Raw genomic sequence first — 15,417 nt, 5'->3', positions numbered from 1 at the left:
ACATAGTATTTCTACTAAATGTAGTATTTATGCTTAATAATAGTATTTCTATATATTTCTGCCAGGTCCCCAGGCAGCCAATCCTCTGTGAGGACTGAGACATTCAAATTTTCAAATCAGGGCCTGCACGGTTTCCCAGCCAATCAAATAAGTGTCCTGAGGCATTCAAATTTGCATATTGGGGCCTTCGTGGCTTCTAAGCCAGCCAATCATATCTGAGGGCTGAGGAATTCAAATCCACAAATCAGGGCCTGCACGGCTTCCCAGCCAGCCAATCACATATGTGGTCTCAGGCATTCAAATTTGCATATTGGGGAATTCGTGGCTTCTAAGTCAACAAGTCATCCATGTCATATATCTCTAAAAATTCATATTTTAATATTAAATTGTCAACACTTGAAGATTCCCCCATCTCTTCTGAACAAAACGGTGTAAGAATGACCGTTCTAGCCCCTACGGTTAGGAAATTACGGTCATTTGTTTGAGGGGAGTCGTCACTATGAGAAATAGACTGCAAAAATCCTGTGTCTCTCTGTGCTGCTGCGTGTGTAAACAGATGCACCTGTTTTGGTGGGGAAAAGTGCACAGCCTCTCTGATTGGTGGATTCAAATTCACCAGCTCCCAGGCTGACCTAGAAACTTACTTCTCTCTCCCTGTGTGTGTGTGTGTGTGTGTGTGTGTGTGTGTGTGTGTGTGTGTGTGTGTGTGTGTGTGTGTGTGTGACAGAGAGAGAGAGAGAGAGAGAGAGAGAGAGAAAGGCTTTTAATGGGATGATCTCATTCTAAGATTTAAATTCAATATATTTAGACTGGTTGACTGAATTGGATCTTGTGTGTGGGTCTCTCTGTGCATGTGTGTTTCCTCATGTGTACATATTTGTGATTGTGTGGCTGTAATAAATTTTTTTGCAGATTTTTGTCATTTAACAAGTATATTTGAGGGACCCTCAGCATGTTCAGCATTTTTTCAGCTGTCCATTTTGCTTTTCCAATTTTTCTGTTTAACTTATTACTATTGTGCTAAATCATACTATTTCTGCTATTTTATAAGATTTGTGCTTAATATACTATTTCTGCTTTTATAGGATTTGTGCTTAATATAGTATTTCTGCTAAATGTAGTATTTATGCTTAATCATACTATTTCTGCTTTTCATAGTATTTGTGCTTAATATAGTATTTCTGCTAAATTTAGTATTTCTGATTAATTATAGTTTTTCTACTAAATCATAGTACAGTATTTCTGCTTTTTATGGGATTTGTGCTAAAACAAAGTATTTCTACTAAATGTAGTATTTGTGCTTAATCATACCATTTCTGCTTTTTATAGGATTTGTGCTTAATATAGTATTTCTGCTAAATTATAGTATTTCTGCCAAATTATAATATTTGTGCTAAAACATAGTCTCAATTTAAAATTACAATATTCATAGTTCATCACAGTGTCTCTGGTAAATCACAATATTTCTGCTCTGTTGTACTATTTTTCTAAATCATAGTGTTTCTGTAATGTTTAAGTATTTTTGGCTAAATATATTCTTTCTGTTATCTTATACTATTTCTCCTAAATTCTTGTATTTTTGAGAAGTTATCATGTTTCTGGTAAGTTACAATATTTCTGCTAAATTCTGCTATGCTATTGTATTTCTGCCAAGTATTATGTTTCCTCTAAGATATTGCAGTTCTGCTAAGTTATTCCATTTTAGCAAACTTCTTTTGCTTCTGCAAAGTTTTTACAATTTCTGCAACTTTTCAGCTTTTTCAGCTACTTTTTGCATACAGCTTCAGCTTTAAGCATCCACACTGCATTTTCGCAGGAAATGCAAATTTTTCTAGTTAGCTTTTAATAGCTTATTTATATTTAGCAGATGAGTGTTGGAGTCTGTCATCACGGTGTCGTTTTATCCAAAATCACGCTTTCATTGCCCAAAGCCTCACACGGGTTTGACCTTCACTGCGCAGCCCTTACAGCTCTCCTGGAAAAGTCCCTGAAGCTATGAGAGAGATGAGACTGATTACTGACAAAAGTATCATTGATGCATGTTGTTGTTTTTCTTTTCACTGTAACGTTTACTGTACATTTTAATGCTGTTTGTACTTACAAAAGATGAAATTTCTAAAATTGCTTGTTCTTGGACTTCAGAACGACATTGAAAATTAACCTTTAGGCGAACAATCGCTATTTGGGCAGAAAGAAAGAAAGAATTGCATGTTTAGAATATAATTTAACGTGCAAACTAGAGTAGTTTAAACATTTGGTGATTAGACACTTTTTTCAGGAGTAACACAAACAATGTGAATGTGTAAATGTGAATTTTTGAAATAGCTCTTAAATGGTGACAAACCTGTAGTTGGCTTAGTAGAGACGGAAGAAAGTGTTGGTGAAACGGTGGATGCTGAGACAAAGAAGCCGTTATGATATTTATTGCAGATGTAATGCTGTAGCTTTTTGAGCAGTCTCTGCTTGCAGCGGGAACATTTGTATTCAAATGTAAATGTGTGTATTTCTAGTCTCTGTGTTTGTCTTCACTTACATTGTCCACAGGTTGAACTATAGTCAGGACAGCAGTCACCCGATTCCACACAATCCTCGTCACAGAAACACTCTCTGTTACAGGAGCTGTTGTGACCAGCGCAAAATAGAACTGGTGGGCCCGCACAACCAGTAGCACCTTGAACACACAGAGACAGATATGTAAAAGATGTACTGGTGGACTCATGTGAGCACATGCACATTATTATTTAGAGAGTATTTCTAACTACCTGGAAAAGGTTACCATTAATACTTCTACAAGGTAAAAACATTTATTTTGTATTTTGATTTGAATGAGCTTGAAAGTTAATATTTGGTATGACCACCTTTATTCTTTAGCACAGCATGAAATGTTATAGGCACTTTAAGTATTCTCAGGAAAATGAGTATAAAAGGAACCGCTGTCCAATGAGAAGACCTTTAGAAAGCCTGGGGAACTATTGTTCTGAACTACTTGAAATAAAATAAAATAAATAAAAAATAATGATTAAAAATCTATAAAACAACAACAACAAAAAAAGGAAAAAAATCTCATTAAAAAAAAGAAAAGCTCATTATTTTGTCACTGAGCACACTCTGAGTGCTGCTGTTTATTTTTAAGGTGACAGCTGTACAATTTGTAAACATGAAAGCTTAATGTCCCGCAGCCTGAAAAAGGAGATGTGGAAATCGCTTCAGTTTGTCTGCAGAGCAAAGTGAAATTAATTTGATTGATTTATTGATTTTTCTAGTAACTATAATGCCAGCAGTTTAAAAAAGAGAGATAGCAGAAGATTAGAATAACATAGCAACATTTGATACATTTGCAAACATTAACAACACCATTACTGCTAATTCAAATAATGTGAACATATGTGAAGTTTCCTGCTAAATTTTCTTTGCTGCACCATCAGCGTGCTGCCTGCTGTAACCCTAATTTCCTTCGGGATTAATAAAGTATTTTGATTCTGATTCTGATATAAGCCCCTTAACACCCCACTTCAAAATTAATATGTCATCTAAACATTTGGACCTCCGCATATTTACCTGAAAAAACACATAAATGCTTGTAAGTACAACCTGTACAGACAGAGGCAAAACTAAGTGCTTAAGTCCTGTGAAAAACTCAGACTAAAAGAAGCTTCGCAACATAAATCATGAACACTATGCACTCTCAGAAATAGGGGTACCAAAGTGTACCAAAAAGGGTACAAATGCTTGTCGCTGGGGGTGTTCCTTTTTGAAGGACATTTCTGTACCCTTTAGGCTTGGTACATTTTTGTACCTTATGAAGTTGTACCATCTGAAGTACAATCATGTACTTTCCTAAGACATAAATGTACCTTGAAACTATAGTACAGAAATGTTCCCTTGACAAGGGTACAATAGGGTACCTATGAGGGTACCCCCCCAGCGACAACCTATTTCGTACCTAAAGAGACAAAAATGTACCCCCAATAGTCCAAAATATTTGGTTATTTAACCATTTATTTTCGATAATAGAATCACATCAAAGCACTTAAACAACCACAGGAATACATCCTTGATTACATTCGTATATTGCCATAGGACATAGGCGTCAAACTCTGGCCCAGCCTAATTACATTTGGCCCGCGAAGCCATACCAGATTACTATTAGAGCTGGCCTACTGGTATTATACAGCTAATATATACATTGTTTAGTATTAAGCTTTGCTTGTTCCACATTCAGTTTTTCACCAAAACTTGTTTGAGTCCATAAGAAGAGATTCATTCTTATATCTGGAGGAAGATATTTTTCAATAAATATTAATGTTAGCCCGCGACCTTGTTCTAGATTTGAATTTTGGCCCACTGTGTATTTGAGTTTGACACCCCTGCCATAGGACATGTCAAGAAAAATACATTCATTTAAAAAAAAAAAAAAAAAAAAGAAGAAAAAAAGTAAACAATCACATAAAGACATTAAACACCTGAACACAATGTTTTGACGGATCACAGAGATGGCATGTATTTAAAAAACTGTCCACACAAATGTTTTGCTCTACTTCAACAAGCACGCACATACATACGCACACACGCACACATACATACATACATAAAAATGTTCTTGCAATCACGTCACACAGAATACCTCAAGGACACAAACCGCCTATCATCAACTTAATAGGTGTCTAGAGCTTGAAAGTCTAATTCATTTCCTGGATTGAACAGGATCCAGTCATTGTCAACTGCCACTTGGTAAGCATGGAAATGACATTCACAAGTGCAAGGAAGTAACAGTTTCCCACACAATACCCAACAAGTATCAACATTCAAAATATACTTGATTTTAAAGAATTGAGGTATGGCTTCAGTGTGTACATGGCCAACTACAAAAACATCCTCAAGTTCATATTTGACACTGCTGACAGATATAGCAGACACACGCTGAAGCACTTTATCCTGAAAATGCACATCTGTAAAACTTTTGTTCATTTCCAGAGCATTCTGTAAGTCACCTGGCAGAGATGAAAATGGCACACTGACACTTGTGCTGAGTGAATGTTCAAAGTCAACAAGCAACTTATCTGAAGAAAACTCCCAGCACTGTTTCATTTGATGACGATTGCTAAGAGTTGCAGTGATGTTTACAAAGTTTTTGCATTTACTCGCTAGATTTTTGAAATATTGATGCTTGCTTTCATATCTCATACACCACAAAGGGCGAAGAGGACCATACATCAAAATCAGCATTGGGTAGTCAATAAGGTAGTGACACTTGGGTGGGGGCGTATTTAATAGAGTTGGTTAAGTACCCTGGTGACACTTACTGGCAGGGGTTTGTCTCCCTGGTCTCCTATGTTGACAATGCAGTTCTGAAGAAAGACAAGTGTTTTCTTGAAGTATGCAGGGTAGGTCATGTTGAACACGAAGAAGGTGGAGAATGCTGAGATGTAGGCCTCATCCAGCGAGCGGCACGAGCAAACATCCACTCCTTCAACTGTCACAACACGGCGACACTGTCTTAAGAGGGCAGTTGTCCAACTCTTATCCTTCATTCGAATGGTTGGGTATGGACTCGTGGGAGTATTCTGCAGAAGAGGAAGAAAAACATTAGTATACAGTATGTTTAAGCAATATGTGCCAAGTGGATTTTCAACAGATTCCTCAAATTACCTTCTTTATTTGCTAGAAAACAAAACTGTCTATTCTGATAACCTGTAAACATGGCCCATACTCCAAACAAAAAGCTTCTTGACCAATGACTGTTGTGGTAGTGTTTGATAAGCTGCTAAAGTTTGACATAATATTCAAGGGCAAAAGCAATCACCCCTGACAGTGACAGTACCTGTGAAGAAGAATTTCCCTAAGGGGACAATAAAGGTCTATCTATCTATATAAACACCAGACAAAACCCAAGAGCACAGCAGCACTGTGGATTAACAGCAGTGTTTCCCCTACATTAGCTTAGCTGTGATGCTGAACCGCAGCTGAATTCAGCTCCATGCCAACAAAACACCAAGAATGAAACTTGTGGCCAAAGGCTATGCATTGCATCATGCATTTACCTGTCCAAGGATGATGAAATCTTCTATCTTCTCCTTGAAGATGGATGGCAAGAGAAGTGCCCCCTTGAAGTCAATTCCTAGGTCATACAGATGCAAATGCACTTCATTAGATTTTGATAGCATGCAAATTCCCATTAACATGCTCTTCACATGACACTATGGTACATCAATTATCTTTGGAAGAGAGAGCAAATGAATTGTCACAAAATTTACTATTTGTATGAGGTCAAATTAGCACCTGTAATGTCTTCAGCCAGTGCATTCTCTCTTGCCTCCATGTAGACCTTCTTCAGTGGCAAATCCTTGGTCATTTGAAGAACAGCAGTGAAGTTTTTGCTAAAGCGGCGACAGATGTTGTCTTGGCAGGGATGCATTAAATCAACCTCATCACACAACTGGAAATGAAAAGAGCAGAATAGACAAAAGAATGACATTTTACATTGAGGATTTAAACTTTTGACATGTTTAAAGACACAGACTGGAGATAAATGTAAAGTGCTTTAACCCTTGAACAAAAATTCTAAAGCTAATAAACAGATTGATTAATCAGTTAGTACAGAAAATAATAATAATCAGATTTAGAGACAAAAAAAATCATTAGCTGTTTCCCCAATCATCTTAACAATTCTTGGGTTGCAGACAGTGTCCCTGCGCAGAGCTTACAGTTCTCATATTCGAAAATCCCAAATCCCACTAAGTAGGTGGAATGGTACAAATGTGTACCTTCCATTGTTTAAAATCCCTTTGAGCGGGAAACACGTTAGATGGGATGAATTTTGCTTAGAGAACGATTTTGTTAATACCTATATTTACATACTAGCATGTTTTGAGAAATTATTGATTTTTTTACATTGTTGTACACGGTTAGTGACTATTTATTGATAAAACACTGGAATACGGCGGGCAGACAGACGTTGAACATTCCACCAACAGTCTAAATAGTCCACATTTGTACCTTTCTTTGTTTAAAACTTAGCTAACTGCTAGCATTCACCCATGTTAAAGCTAGCTCTTCGGACTTTTGCTAACTCTACTGTAAAATTACACGTTGTAATTTTTATAAAAACACAAAATCACACCCGACTTACCTCTAAACCTTTGCGCCTCGTCGTCTGACATCAATGCCTTCTTCCATCAACTTTTTAAGGAGCTCCTCCGTGTCGATAACCCCCTGAGAGTCATTTTCTGCGTCAACGCTAGTCAGCGCGGAGGCGGAGCACTCATCGCTGCTGGCTTTTCAGCCTTTGGGATTAATGCGCGTTGCGAACTTGATACATGGACATTGTGGTATTAATGCGTTTGGAAACCGTTATGCTGTCTTGTATGGAACGCCAGGACTGCCATAATGAATTAATTAAATACACCATTAAATAATTAATTAAATGTGGCAATAATTAATTAAAATTGGAATTAATTAATTAAATAAATAGTTATGATATATGTAATTAATTAATTATTGACACATTTAATTAATTATTTATGTATTTCACGTTTTAATTAATTATTGACACATTTAATTAATTAATTATTGACATATTTAATTAATTATTTATGTATTTCACATTTTAATTAATTATTGACACATTTAATTAATTATTGACACATTTAATTAATTATTTAATGATATATTTATTTATTTCATTTTGGCAGTCCTGACGCCTGGCTCTCATCATGAAATAATTTTATCTGTCAGCCTCACCCATCAAACTCAGGGGGCGGGGTTAACGCTGATCGAGTCAAAACCATTGCTTTGGCCTGGTGGCCATTGTTTCTAGCACACAACAACCGGCATGTGGAAGCTAACAGAACTGAGCTTTGAAAAACCCTGTTTGTGTGTTACCAAATACCGTTTTAATATTTTTTTAGCCGAGAATGTAGTGGTTTAATCTTCATGTGTCTGGTCGGTTTGTCAAGATACAGCCTCTTTGCAAAAGTGTTTCGATGATTTCGGAGATGTCGTCCCAGTCTCACGGCAAAGCGTGGGATAGACCCGCTCGCCTCGCAAGCAATCCCACCGACAAAGCGCAGGCCCCGGTACACAGCTGTAGTAACCCCCGCTGACTTCTTTTACTGAGGTTATATTTATCGGTGTTTTATTTCCTGATGTTCTTATGTGTCCTACGTGTTTCAGTCGCCAATTCTGAATTATAACTAACATTAAAAACATGTTTAAGGAGGAGAGAGAGCAAATAAATCTGTTTAACATCTGATCTTTGGGTTTTTGTTCAGTAATCAGCGTGACCTGTATAAACACATAAAAGAGATAACGTTGGTGTTTCCGTCATGTAGTAACTGCTGGCTTTAACTGTACAAAGGTTGTTCGACACTATGAAACACATACAGACTTCATGATGTTCGGCTAATATTTTTATTGTGAATATTAATCATGCTGACCTCGCTCTGTACACCACGCAGCGAGGTCAGCATATCCACGATATCCTCAGCTCCATGAGTTAACACAAAGTTTCCCAGCTGACTATCTAACTGCCAACTATTCCAGAGACGTGAAAATATACAGCATAAAGAAAAGTGTAAGAGACTCAGCAGCAGATTAGAATAACAGTTATACATTTAATAAATCACCAAATGAATCCAAGAAACGAGCAAACCTGTTCCGACAATTTGAATTTGTATTCCCTCAGCTGCAGACTCGCTGCTGTTTAAATGTTTGAAAAGGAAGATTAGATATAAAAAAACGTCAAACATAGACTCAGTCTGCCTTCACATTTGATATGAGGCCAGCACGTATAGTGGCCTCAGCAGGCTATTACTGAAATACACATGCTATATCATAAACTATGATATAAACAGGGAGGTCCTATTAACATGTTTAGTTTTAAAGGACACCTTCCTGCCTTTAGTCTCATTCATGAGCAGTATTCGTTTTCTTCTAACATCCAGAAGTCTGCACAATGTGTTTCATAGTTTGTAACAAGCCTTTGACAGGTAAACATAACATGACCGAAAAAGCAAAAAAAAAAAAAAAAAAAAAAGAGAGAGAGAGAGAGTGTTGACATAAGAAGAGAAAATTCTCTCAATTATGGAGACAGGCAAATGGTTCATTTATGTTTGATGTGTGTTTATTCCTCCCTAAATATCGTCGGTGAAGTTTGCCATGCACGTCAGATTTTCCTGCGCATTTTTATACCTCTGCCAACAGAGAGAGAAAAAAATCACATTCTAACAGACAGCTGGTGCTTAGAATACAGTTGAATAACTATTAAAAAACAGATGATATTTAGATGATAGTTCAGTCTAACACATGTGCCAGTGAACCATTAAACGTCTGTGAAACTATGCAGTTATGAAACGTAACTTTAACCTCAGCCAAACCGATTTGCTCAGTTGTAAATAAAACAGCGAAGTAAACGTGACCCGACAGACAGAACCTGAGTGAATGAAGTCCAGCGTTTAACCACTGAGAGCTAAAACTCAGCTGAGGTTTGAAAGCTGTGTGCTTTTGATTGGACATCAGCCGCTGATAAAGCTGGCTCGCCTATAAAGTGCTCTGTAAGGAAACAAGCTCCAGCAGCTCTGCGCTCGGGGAAAATACTATATTTACTTATCTTGTGCAGAAAAATGCGCTGACATTGCGTTATATCGAGCACCGGCTGCCCAGTTAAACTGTGACTATCACCAGGTAACTAGGCGTGTTTCTTGAATTAGCAGCAGGTGTTAAACAGCTGACAGATGAGGAGGAGGATGCATGCAGGTAAACTGAGGGTCTGTTGAGCTGATCGCTGGTTTCGTGAGAAAAATGTCAGCTCGTTCTTTATGTTACAGAAGCACAGAGACACAAGACCAGGCGGAAAGAGACGATCGTTCGGTGAAAATGAGAATCTGCGAATGCAACATGTGGAACACGGAGAGTGGAATATGTAAACAAACCGGTTAATGTACCCCCTCGGTGCGCTCTGCATGCTAACTGTTAGCAGAGCTAGTGAAATCTCTGAAAACATCTGAGCACTTTTGCAAGCATGTTCTATGTTGACAACCTGACCAGACATACGTCGCGACATTCGCGGCTAAAACACTGTTAAAAGTGTAGCTGGTGACAGAAAAACGGGGTATTTTAAAACTACACCACCACCATTGCTGCTTGTGATTTGATCTGCATTCTGGGATAACTGGCTGCCCCAAGTCTACACAAGCAATCGATTATCTAGGATCGACCTGTTTTGACTTACTTTGCACGGCAACCAATCAAATGTTAGAGAAGCTGCATGGGCAGCGTTAACCCCGCCCCCTGAGTTTGATGGGTGAGGCTGACAGATAAAATTATTTCATGACGAGAGCCAGGCGTCAGGACTGCCAAAATGAAATAAATAAATATATCATTAAATAATTAATTAAATGTGTCAATAATTAATTAAATGTGTCAATAATTAATTAAAATGTGAAATATATAAATAATTAATTAAATGTGTCAATAATTAATTAATTAAATGTGTCAATAATTAATTAAAATGTGAAATACATAAATAATTAATTAAATGTGTCAATAATTAATTAATTACATGTGTCATAACTATTTATTTAATTAATTAATTCCAATTTTAATTAATTATTGACACATTTAATTAATTATTTAATGGTGTATTTAATTAATTCATTATGGCAGTCCTGGCGTTCCATAGGCGTCAGGACTGCCAAAATGAAATAAATAAATATATCATTAAATAATTAATTAAATGTGTCAATAATTAATTAAATGTGTCAATAATTAATTAAAATGTGAAATACATAAATAATTAATTAAATGTGTCAATAATTAATTAATTACATGTGTCAATAATTAATTAAAATGTGAAATACATAAATAATTAATTAAATGTGTCAATAATTAATTAATTACATGTGTCATAACTATTTATTTAATTAATTAATTCCAATTTTAATTAATTATTGCCACATTTAATTAATTATTTAATGGTGTATTTAATTAATTCATTATGGCAGTCCTGGCGTTCCATATACAACAGCAGGCTATAAGAGAATTAGCTAACACTGCTGAGAGGACCAGTCACTAGCTATGGCTAAAAAGGGCTGACATCACTTGGACAGCTAAGGCAGTCAGCTAACTGTGAGAGAAAAGAAAATATTCCGCTCTTCTCCCCTCTGCTCTTCTTCCCTTTTCTGGGAGGCAGTGGGGAGGTAGAGCGTACAGCCTGATCCGGCGGGGGGGTGTGGGAAGCCAGATCGGGCGCCCCCTTCCGGCTCTCCTCTCTCCTATCTCCTATCTTACTGTAGAAACGGTAGAAAACTAAACAGAAGAAGGAAGAAGAGAAATAACAATTTGACAGCCCTGCGACAGACTGGCGACCTGTCCAGGGTGTACCCCGCCTTTCGCCCTATGACAGCTGGGATAGGCTCCAGCGCCCCCCGCGACCCTGAAAAGGATAAGCGGAAGCGAATGGATGGATGAACAAATAAAGACTTTTTTTTTATAATCAACGTGCTGTTTAAAAAAAGATTACATTAATCATGACAGACGTAGAAGAGATTAAGTCATGAATGTTGTTTTCCTTGGTTGCCCTTATTAGCAGGTGAGGCCTCACTCCCGAGGCGTAACATGCCGACGTTTTGTCACGTCCCGCGGCGTTCCTGAGGAACGCGGAAGGTCTCCTTTCGCGGTACGCGCCGGGTTATGGCGGAAATCCAGTGGAATGACGCTCCCGGAGTAATAGACGTTCCAGCCCTGTATTCCAGCCCTAACCATAACCTTATTCCTGACCTTAACCAGGACTTTAATGATGTTAAATAGCGTGTTTCCAAGCGATTTGAAGAAAAAGAGCGAACATGTGTCGATTGAGTCCAGGCGGTTCTCATATTTCCTCATTTTTCTGAGGTCGTCATTTAGGAACGTGTTGGGTAGCTGAAAACGTAATATGTTGACGATTTGTCACCTAGCATAAAATGTTACGCTTTGGGAGTGAGAACGTGTTGAGGCGAGGAATTAAAAAATGAAGAAATTACACCAGATCTATAACATGTTAGTTACTTTAATGTAATTACAGCACATATCATCTGGAAAATTCTAACTGCACTGCTAATATTACATTTTAAATTATGCGTTATAATTTTATTGCAGCCGCTCAACTTCCACAACTTAATATAACACAGAAAAAAATACAGTAGGCTAATGCAAACATGTTTGGCAGTGTGTCTCCTTCCTTGACCAGAGCAGACTGGATTTGTATGGTGAGTTATTCTTCTGTCAAATGATTGTCAGAATTTTTTTCTTTTTAAAAAAAATAAAATTATTCCATTATTAAACTTTATTTAAAAAAAAAACTTGTACCTCCACCTAAAAAAACTTTTTATCTCTATATATGGTAAAGATTCATAACTGTGTAATACATCCTTAAATTAAGATTATAAGAACTTAGAAACATGCATATACTACTAGTTGAGAAAAAGTGTCTGTCACTTTATTCATTCTGAAACAGTCAGTTAACTTTACTGGTTTAATTAGATTTTATTGTGAGTGTTGGAGTCTGTCATCACCGTGTTGCTTCATTCTAATTCATGCTTTCATTGTCCAAAGCCTCACACGGGCTTTACCATCACGGCACAGCCAGTACATCTCTGCTGCACGAGTCTCTGAAGCTATGAGAGAGATGACACTGATTACTGACAAAAGTATGAATAATGCATGTTGTGCTTTTTTTCACTGTAACATTTAGTGTACATTTTAAGAATGTTTGTACTTACAAGTGATGAAATTTCTGATATCGCTCGTTCTTTGGTTTCAAAATTAGATAGTAAGGACACTTTTAGGTGAGCAATCGCTATTTGGGCAGAAAGAAAGAAATACACATTTAGAATGTAATTAAACCTGCAAACTAAAGTAGTTGAAACATTTGGTGTTTTGCCACTTTTTTCAGAAGTGACACATACAATGAAGGAATCTTTGTCTAAATGTGAATTTTTGATATAGCTCTCAAATGGTGACAAACCTATAGCTGAATTACTAGAGGTGGGAGAAAATGTTGAAGAAAGACTGGATCCTGAGGTTGTGGTCACATTAAGTGGTGCAAGTGTTGTACTGTTTGCTGTTGTGAAAGAAATCATAGACAAAGAAGCTGTTATGATATTTATTGAAGCTGTAGCTTTTTGGTAGTGCAGTGGAAACATCTGTAATCAAAATGTAAATGTTTAAAACTGTGTATATATTTCTAGTCTCTGTGTTTTTCTTCACTTACATTGTTTACAGGTTGGATTATAGTCAGGACAGCAGTCACCCGCTGTCACACAGTACTCGTCACAGTAACACCCTCTTCGGCAGGAGTCGTTGTGCCCTGGGCAACATAGAGCTGGTGGACCCGAACAACCTGTAGCAACTGCAACACATAAAGACCGATATAAAATATGCACTGTCTGGCAGTATGCGCGAGGTGGACTCATGTGAGCTCATGCACGGTATTATTTAGAAAGCATTTCTAACTAGCTAGAAAATGTTACTGTTAACATATTTTTAACAATCAGATCTATGAGGCAAAAGAAGTTTGTATGAGCTTTGTAAGTTAATATTCATTCTTTCACCTTTATTCTTTGGTACAGCATGAAGTGTTGAAGGCAAGCTTTCTTTTAATTTCTTTAAGGATCCCTCAGGAAAATGAGTGAAAGCCACTGTCTAATGAAACATTTCTAAAGATTGGGAACCTTTGCTCCAGATTACTTTAAAAACTGACAACAAACAAGCTTTGGCTCATTATGACAGAAAATGTGAAGCTTTTAAAGATTTTCAAAGATAGTAATCCAGTGGGGAGGGCCAAATTGGTGGAGAGAAGAGCCAGAACAGGAGACATGTGGACAAGCAGGGAAAACATATGAGGGGCAGCTAACTTGAATAAATATGACTTTTTCAGGAAAACAGTAGAAGATGTTAGGAGTTGGGTTCTGGTTATGTGGTGTTTTTGTCTGTATGTGTTTTTGGTGCCTCCCTTTTTGTATAGGTAGGCGGGGCAGTGAGTCACTGAACCTGGCACACCTGTTACTCATCAGCTGCATTCTTCAGAAGTGTTCTTTAGGAGCTACCTCATTCATTCATTTCATTTCATTTATTTGTTCATTTTCAGGCACAACAAATACCTATATTGAACATAAAATGCACAAAACAAAAAACAAAAATTGCCTGAAAAAGGAGTGGGACGAAGAAAACTTATTAAATCCCACCCCTATACTCACTCATCAACAAAAAAAAACAATAAACTTCCTGCAGCTACGCCCATCATTGCATACAGACCCATCAACAGCCCCGGGCACATACAAGCATCTAAACAGCAGCTCGCAAACAACAATTAGAGCCTTCATAACTGAATACAGAATATATAAATTATAAATTGCATTACCACAGGTAACAGGCAGTAATAACTACAAGTAACAAACACATATACGTATACCTGACAGAAGACTAGTGTCGGAGTATTGACGTTTTGGGAGAGTCTGTAATTCTACCCCTGCCTGCTGGAGCCGTTGGATTATTTCTGGTGACTGTAAGGAGTTTTGTTTCCTCCCCAGGGTTTTCCCTCGTCTGGTTTGTTTCCATCTGGTGGTTTTGGCAATAAACAGTACCAAGTAGGCTCTTCAACTCTCTGTAAAGTCTACTTTAAGCTTTTGTCGGTTATTAGGCAAGACCCTCCTAATTCTCACGTCCCTCTCCTTTTTTAGATCGAGTGCACTACCTGTTGTGTTTCCGTCACCTGCACGTCCTGGCTCCGCGTCCCCATTCATACGCTATTATACATACTTTGTCCTTGTAAAACCTCCCCATCACTGTAAATAAACTGTCTTCACCGCAACTCTGCCTCCGTGCGTTCTGCTCCCTGGGTCCAATTTACAACAATATTAATTTAATGATTTATATTTGGACTATGACTGGAAATGTAGTAATACGGGGGTGACAGGAACACAATTTAAAAAGCAAATGTATATGAAGAAGAAGGTTTGGCACAACAACAAGAAACAATCTGTACCTGTAGGTGCTGAAGTGTTTAGACTTGTTGATGTAGTTGCAGCAGTGCCGTTTGTGATTGTGAGGGAAGCAGTTGAAGTGAATGGAGTTATAGTAGTAGAGTTTCTGTCCGGCGGGCTAGATGTTGTATTGTCGCTCGTTGTGTTGACTGCAGTGACTAAAATTGTGCTGTTGTCTGCTCTCGTGAAGACTGGTAAGTGAAGATAGGGAAACAGCAAAAATATTATGAAACATTAACTGTCTTTTGACATGGCTACAACAGCATACTTTACAGAACACTGAAAATACACATTTTTTCTTAAGTGATTATACATGTTGTGGAAAAAATGGCTCATTTAGGAAATGTTGCTGTGGTAATAATGCAAATAAGACACAACATTAAAACCACTGACAGGTGAC

At 37.4% G+C, this 15,417-nt stretch overlaps 1 protein-coding gene and 1 long non-coding RNA gene across 3 annotated transcripts; both read right to left on the bottom strand.

Moving 5' to 3' along the window:
• Positions 1-1,841: 1,841 nt before the first annotated feature.
• Positions 1,842-7,348, bottom strand: LOC146648183 (uncharacterized). Of its 2 annotated transcripts, XM_085389994.1 has the most exons (8): positions 7,130-7,348; positions 6,280-6,436; positions 6,042-6,118; positions 5,304-5,564; positions 2,534-2,671; positions 2,345-2,395; positions 2,102-2,178; positions 1,842-1,993 (listed from the first exon to the last, which is right to left on the bottom strand). In XM_085389994.1, exons 2-7 carry the CDS (start codon positions 6,413-6,415, stop codon positions 2,164-2,166), a joined length of 678 nt encoding a protein of 225 aa, XP_085246120.1. In that variant the 5' UTR covers positions 6,416-6,436; positions 7,130-7,348; the 3' UTR covers positions 1,842-1,993; positions 2,102-2,163. The 2 variants fall into 2 exon arrangements, with proteins under 2 accessions (XP_085246120.1, XP_085246121.1); XM_085389995.1 differs by lacking the exons at positions 1,842-1,993; positions 2,102-2,178; positions 2,345-2,395; positions 2,534-2,671 and having other exon boundaries at positions 4,364-5,564; positions 7,130-7,343.
• Positions 7,349-12,043: 4,695 nt separating this feature from the next.
• LOC146648182 (uncharacterized) lies at positions 12,044-15,186 on the bottom strand. The gene is made up of 5 exons (XR_014908400.1): positions 15,020-15,186; positions 13,247-13,384; positions 13,001-13,096; positions 12,756-12,832; positions 12,044-12,650 (listed from the first exon to the last, which is right to left on the bottom strand). It is a non-coding gene; the product is annotated as an uncharacterized LOC146648182 (long non-coding RNA).
• Positions 15,187-15,417: the final 231 nt, after the last annotated feature.

The sequence above is a fragment of the Rhamphochromis longiceps genome, linkage group LG18 (genome assembly GCF_057381845.1).
Source record: "Rhamphochromis longiceps isolate RC_006_pf linkage group LG18, R_longiceps_female_GT1.1, whole genome shotgun sequence".
In the NCBI taxonomy this organism is placed as follows: Eukaryota; Metazoa; Chordata; class Actinopteri; order Cichliformes; family Cichlidae; genus Rhamphochromis; species Rhamphochromis longiceps.
Note: the sequence above shows the minus strand (reverse complement) of the source record. Positions and strands in the feature narration are given on the sequence as shown.

Coding starts and splice junctions, on each gene's coding strand:
- LOC146648183 (XM_085389994.1), bottom strand. CDS start 6,415: ATGCATCCCTGCCAAGACAACATCTGTCGCCGCTTTAGCAAAAACTTC. Junction 6,119..6,279: donor ACTGGCTGAAGACATTACAG/GTGCTAATTTGA, acceptor TGTATGACCTAG/GAATTGACTTCAAGGGGGCA. Junction 2,396..2,533: donor TAGTTCAACCTGTGGACAAT/GTAAGTGAAGAC, acceptor TCTTTGTCTCAG/CATCCACCGTTTCACCAACA.